The sequence below is a fragment of the Rhea americana genome, unplaced genomic scaffold (assembly GCF_003343005.1).
Source record: "Rhea americana isolate MKP2758 unplaced genomic scaffold, rheAme1 scaffold_349, whole genome shotgun sequence".
In the NCBI taxonomy this organism is placed as follows: Eukaryota; Metazoa; Chordata; class Aves; order Rheiformes; family Rheidae; genus Rhea; species Rhea americana.
The window spans coordinates 192771-199799 of NW_028186478.1; the positions used below are offsets into that span (position 1 = coordinate 192771).

At 41.5% G+C, this 7029-nt stretch overlaps 1 protein-coding gene across 1 annotated transcript in view; it reads right to left on the reverse strand.

Annotated features, from left to right (window-relative positions):
* Positions 1 to 7023, reverse strand: part of LOC146592046 (gamma-2-syntrophin-like) — a gene marked incomplete at its 3' end in the record, with an annotated part of 199668 nt that extends 192645 nt beyond the window's left edge. Inside the window, exon 1 of the mRNA XM_085311736.1 lies at positions 6829 to 7023. Within this exon, the coding sequence (XP_085167862.1) occupies positions 6829 to 6900 (72 nt within the window). The remainder of the gene's footprint in view (positions 1 to 6828) is intronic.
* Between the last annotated feature and the right edge of the window lie 6 nt (positions 7024 to 7029).

Genomic DNA, 7029 nt, shown 5'->3' on the forward strand with positions numbered 1-7029 from the left:
CCAAAAAATCTAGCTGAGATGCGGAATAAAACCTTTATACTGAAAAATATTCTCCATGAACTTCAGGGAACTTTCATCTCCTCTTTACCAACCCTGGAATAATGTTTTTCTTTCTTTGTTTTCCTGTATTCAGGACAGATAAACTATTGAAAAACAATTTATTCAGTTTCTTCACTGATAAAGTATGAACAATAATGTTCACCCACTTTATAGCTTGCTCTGAAGCTCAGGGTACTACTATATGTAATTTGCTCAGTTTATAGGTAGATGTTAACAACTATTAATAGTATGAATCAGAAAAATAGCACAAAATAGCACTATCCACCAGCACACCTAGTGTAACAAACATACTGTTTTTCCACTGGTTATGTGAACACAGTTCATCACAAAAATACAGTCTGAGCTTCTTTGAACCCCATTTGAACTTCAGCTAGTTAGAGAAAAGTAAGTTCTGTTATCCCTCTTGCAAAAGTAGGCATAAAAAGGGAACCCCCATCTGAAGGCCCCATCACCAAAATTCCATTTGGTCCCAAGGAAGAATATTCAAGTGCTGAGGATAAAGATTCAACACCAAAAGGCTTTGATTCTGTCTCTGTTTGGATAAGACTCCTCCTCTGGTAATGAGCAAGTTAACTGACCCCTCTCTGCTAAGGCTCTCCATTAGTAAAATGAGGGAATCAATACTACTTTAATCAAATAAGTGCTATGAGACCCAGCTGCCAAAACTATGAGAGGTATGTGTACAGTGCTGATGACAACTGCCTATGAACAAAAGCTATTCCGGATGTCCTTTACATAGCAGACTGCATTAAATAGGATACATTTGTTCATATGGAAAGTTTCTCCTCAGTTTTCATGCATCTGGTGACTTAGAAGTCTCATATAAACTACACAAAGGAAAAAATCCCAAAACAGCAGACATATCCAATAGTGTACGCTGAGCATGATAAAGGGAAGCATTATATGACTATTGCTTTTAAGGTATCAGATGTGGTGTGAGCGGGTACTATGCCTCTTCACATATGGTACAAAACAACTGAGGTTTTTGCATTGATTTTCCCGCCCAGGACTTCTCGAAATACTACGAATGCATTGTCTTTACTACAATCTGAATGTCACAAGGAGATGATAAATGAGTTAATATTGATTAAATTGTGCTAAATGGTTCCAACTTTTCAAGGTTATATCCTTTAGAGAGTTTGAAAATCTCATTACAGAAGTCTGCCTGCTGATATATGTAAATAAAGAGTGGCAGAAGGACTCCAGCATGACAGCTTTCACTGACAAGTCATGCTGTTCTTCACATAGAAAGTTTAGAACAATCAGGTACAGAGGAATTCAAAACAAGAGAGTCAGCTTGTCTTTTCTAAAGAAAACAGACCAAAAAAGCTCAGATCATATCTGGATCAAATGAGTGTGTCCAGAATAAAGTACAAGCTGGGACCTCAGTTATTCTTTATTGTCAGCTTTGTAAGTAACATGACGGATAACCAAATCTACTAAAAACATTCCAGATATTTTACTTTAACTTGAAGACAGTTTTTACAGTAAATGAATCTTAATTTCAGATCAAGGTCAACATCAGGCTCCTTTGCTTCCAACAAGGGGGGAAAAAAAAAGTAAATGAAACAGCAAATACAATAATCTTCTAAATTCCTCTTGAGTTATGCATTTATTCATAACTAATGGGGGGAAAAAAGAGGCATTTTTGTTAGCCATCTGCTTTTGAAAACTTACATTGCTTAGAATTTCTCTCAGAAAGATCAGAAAATAAAGTTATAACGCTGGAAAGCACTTGGGTGTCCTGGTGGACAGCAGGCTGAACATGAGTCGGCAGTGCACCCTGGCAGCCACCAAGGCTAACAGCATCCTGGGCTGTAGCAACAGAAGCCTAATCAGTATAACAATAGTCATCACTTCCCTGTACTTGGCACCCATTAGACCACATTCAGATTACAGCATCCAAGGTGGGGCCCCTCAGTTCCAGAAACACATTGGCAAACTGGAGCTGGTCCAATGGATGGCCACCAAAATAGTCAGGGGGCTGGAGCACCTGCCCTATGAGAAGAGGCWGAGGGACCTGGGATTGTCTGACCAGGAAAAGAGACTCCTTTTGAGGAGGCTGAGGAGGGAAGCTAACAGCAGCTCCCCAGTTCGCTACAAGGACAGCTGACCAGTGGAGCAGGTTGCCCCAAAAGGTTGTGCAGTCCCCATCCTCGAAGGCTTGCAAGACCCAGTGGGAAAAGCTCTGGACAACCCAGGCTGAATTCACAACAACCAGCACCACTTTCAGAAGCTTAGACYCACTGATCTTCCAAGGCCTCTTCCAATCTGAATGAGTCTGATATTTATATACTGTCCCTATTATCACGATGCCACTGACAAGCATTAGATGTCAATGTTGTAAGAACACAGTCATGCATTGTTCCTTCTGCTGAGCTCTGCTACCATTTCTATGCTCAACTGTCCCTGCACTCCCAAGTGAAAGTATTTCTATTTATATTCATCACATAACATCTTTGAAACACATCAAAAAGTGCTTACAATACAAAACACAAATCTGAAGTGTAAAGCAAATACCAACAGTGTTCTTTTTCTGACATAAAACATTGTTTTTAGAGCAGTAGGTGGGCAAAAGTCTTATTTCCATTGAGTTGTTAAAGCCATAACCTTGAATATGATTTTTATCACTTTGATAACTGTTTTCATGGAGATATGTATAGATCATTGAAGGATTCTGATTTTGTTTTTGAGGARAGGGAAAGCACAGTGAAGAAATGTGAATATATTTGCATATTCTGATGATTAGTAAGTGAGTGGAGAACGTATACAATAGGATTTTAAAACTGTTAGTTTACCAGATTTTCAGAAAAAAAAAATCTTCCAGGCTTAATGGGAAGTCAACGAAACTTGCACTAGAAGGCAATCAGGCTTACACAATGGAATATATGGACACCCCCCTCCCTAGCATAAAGCTGCACCATCTGATTTCTGGTCACCTCAAGACAAAAATTTCTGAAGTTAGCTTTTAGCCATCAAAAAGTTTCAATAGAAAATCAGTGTTTGGGAAGACAAGCTATAATTACGTTAAGTATACCCTATTTATTTGTATTGCACTGTAGACAGATCTTGGAAGCAATCTCAAAATCAGTGTCATTTAAGTCAATACTATTGATATGTTACAGTGAGAAAACATAGGAAAGCAGAAGGAAGCAGCACTTCTTACAGTGCACACACAGTATGACTGAGTACAGTCTAAGCCTATGAAGGTAGCGGCATGAAATCTTAATGATGGGCATCTATTTTTTTAAAAAAGGCAAAATTAAATGTTGACTTTGTAAAGACAGTTAGGGGAAAGGCAAGATACTGATGTTTGTGGTAATGTGACACCTAGTGTTCACCGTCAGGAAGTTTCTTTATTGCTGGGTGCCAAATTTTGATATAGCGTCAATTCCCCAGGCCTTGCTTTAATATATTTATATAATTATATATTCATATTCACATCTCCATCCAAGTGTCTAAATTACAGGGACACAGTGAATGACAAAACAGGAAAAATGGAACAGAAAACCTGCATGTGCTGCATTTTCTCTTCTTATTCATATCACAGTTTGGGTAACTCTAAAATAGAGCACCATATAAAAAAGTAGCCTTCTTCCGTTAGGTTTGTGCTGAATAAAAATCTGTACTCTCTATTAGCTATTAGAAAACTAGGTCTTCTACTTGATCACATATAACATAAACATTTTCAAGAGAATTGCCACTATTCTAAAAAAATAGTGACAAAGGTTTAGTTCCACATAACAATGAGCTATCCTTTATTTCTTCACTCTAAAAAAAAGCTAGCATATCAACAATAAGATTGGCTGTAAGGTTAGCATTCATACTTCCAGYAACACAATGGAAACCACAGCATCTAATGCATCCTAAATCAATGAGATTATAAAATTCACATAAAATCATGGTGCATGCATGCTGACACAGTAGGTAGCAAGCCCCTACAGGATTTGACTTCCTGGATATTCCTGAAGGACAAGGAGGGGAAGAATTATACAAAAAATCTGGAATGAAAGTTTACAACAGAGACTGGAAACACAGGCTGCTTTCYGAATTTAGCCCAGTAACAATATGTGTCTGACCCAAAATGAAACAAGTATCAGAAATTATACTAAGGGACTGGCAAAATATTAGAGACAACATCTGACTGAAATTTCAATTTTATAGAACAGAATATAAACAACTAAACAAAACTTCAAGAAGTTTACAGGTCTACTACAAGAAACATCATGAAAGGGACTTTTCAGTGTTAAAAACTTAAGAATATAAAACATTCAAATCTAGCACRCCAACTTAATTTTGAAAACACACTGAGTTACTTTCCAAGAAGCAGTATTTAATTGTCATTCTGCTGAAGAGAGAGAAGGAAAAAAAATACGTATACCTTTGAGTATTAAGACTGCTTAGCTACCAAAATCCCAAGCAATGAATGGCACTCAGTATGCAATATGTACTAGTTGAATAGTAACTAGCATTAATATGGCTATATCTTACTTCTGAGAAAAATTTGCAGTGCCACAGTCAATACGCTTTGATATTAAAATACACGATTTCATTTTAGCAAGGTAAGCAGACACAGATTCTTATGGTGTTAGGTAATTAAAGGACTTGTAAGTCAAGTACATATCACACGGTTATTCATAAAACATTATCGTACTTTTTTAAGAAGTTATGAGCATACTTCTGAGCAGAAGTTGAGAAGCCCAGGAAGCTGGGCACCTAAAGAAATATAAGGTCCTAAAGAAACATAAGAGGTCCTGTTGAACTTAAAAGTCTATATGACTTTTTTAAAAAAACAAAAAAGGCTATATATATGCTTTCTTTTAACCACGCAGCCCTACTTAAAATACTCTGGAATGTTCTTTATTTAAAGCAGACAGCTTGTCAAAGCTTTTGATTCATGGCATTATTCTCCATTTAGGGCCATGTAAACTGTATGGCCATATGCCTTTACTTCCTCACATTCTTGTCCAAAAAGATAGCTAGACATTCATYAAGGGTCCAATTCTGCTCCAGCTAGTATCTGAGGCAGAAGTCCCAGTAGTATCAACAGGAATAGGATGTGGTATTGGCTTTAAATGTATACTTTTAACATAACTAGAAGAATACTAGTCATAATTTTCACCTAATGACAGTGAGCAATCTTCACCTTTAACACTGAAATACTCCGAACTGCTATGCAACCTRCCCAGCTGCTAACATTTTAGGTAATTGCTGCACAGATTATTTTTACAGTCCAAAAACAAGCCTTACAAATTAAGAGCTCTGTAACAGCCTTAAAATACAGAAGATTTTACACTAGTTTTAACTCTCTTTTAAATTATAAAAATTTTTAAAAACAAGAGGTCAATGTTTGTGTCTCTTCACAAACAGTCAAAACAGAAGTGCAAATATACAGTGTATATACAATCATATAAATAAAAGAGCCTGCAAGAACAAGGCAATAGTTTGTTTCCAAAGATTTGAGGGCAGTTGTGCATGTTTACGATTTAAGGTATCCTCTACATCTTTTCATTTCCACGCTTTTATCTTGCCAAATATTTACTCTCAATGTTAAGATTACAGAAGCTCAAACAAGTTTTGAATTTACTGACAAGGGAATATCTTTAAGTCATCCTTTACGTAGTTCAGGAGGAGATACCCACTAAATAATGCTCTGGATAAAATGTTAGGAATATAATACAGTTTTCCTTCAAAAATTCCAAAGCTATAGTCATAGAAATAGTCAGCACCAATAACTAGACAGGGGAAAAAATGGGAGGTTTACTTTAGCGCCAATAAAATATTTTATAATGCATGCAATGAAGAACTTTTTAGACAAAAGATGACAGCAACTATACCTTATCAAAATTAAGTGATTTGATGTCTTAAGAGGAGTGCCAGATTAAACCACAAAGACTGTAATTATTTTAAAAGGCATGCAAACCAAGGGCACACCAGATTGTGTTAATTTAATAAACCAGGGACAGTTGAGAACAACCATCAGAGGGCATCATTTAAAAATATTTTTTCAGACACGCTGTCATGAAAAGTAGCAAGTATTTTCCAACGCCCTCATTAGCCGCTCCTTTTAAAGCATGTAAGATGTTGAATACACTGAAATRTCACATCGCGGGTTTGTCAGCACGGAACTTCAGCCGCGCTGGAAACACAGTGGTTTCGTGTCGTCCCCGGGATGAACCCGAAGTAGCTCTAACGTTGCACAGTCTAACGCAGAAACTTCTCCCGGGGCGCGGCGCGGGCCGTCCCCGAGCAGCACGCGTGTCCTGCCTGTACCCGGCAGCTCTCCCCCGAGCGCAAATCCCCACGGGGACGCACAGCTGCAGCATCCCTCGCCAAAGGCGACGCTGCTTCCCTCCCTCCGCCCCCACCCCCGCACATCACCACCTCTTCTTCCTCCTCCGCCTCCCGCGACCCTCCGGGCGGCCGCGGGCGCTCGCCCCGCTCCGGAAACGCCGGCCCCGGCCCGCAGCCCCGCCGAGCGCGACCGCGGCTCCAGCCCCCTTGCCGCTGCGGCTCTGCCGCGGCTCTCCTCGCTTTCCCGCAAGCCCCTGCTGGGCTCGGGGTGGGGAGAGGGGGGCAGCGGCGGCAGCCCCGCGGCCACCGGCGTGCGGCCCCCGGGGGCGCCCCGCCGCGACGGCCCCGCTGCGCGCTGCCCGCCGCAGCCGCGGCCCGGCGCGGGCGGGCTGCTGCCGCGGGGGCTCCCGCGCCCGCCCCCCGCGGGCCCCGCCGCAGGAGTTGGTCCCGGGACGGGCGGCGCGGGGTACTTGCCCAGGTCGGGACGAGGAGGCTGCCCGGGCGCTCGAGCTGTGCGGGAGGAGGCTGCTTCCCCGCCACGCTCATCTCCTCCCCTGCAGCGGGGTTGGTCCTCGCGGAACGGGCGGCTCAGCCGGTCGCGGTGCCTCAGGCATTTAATCCAGCCCCCGAGCGGCGGCGGCCCGGCTCCGCGGGGGCAGGCGCTGCCGGCGGCGC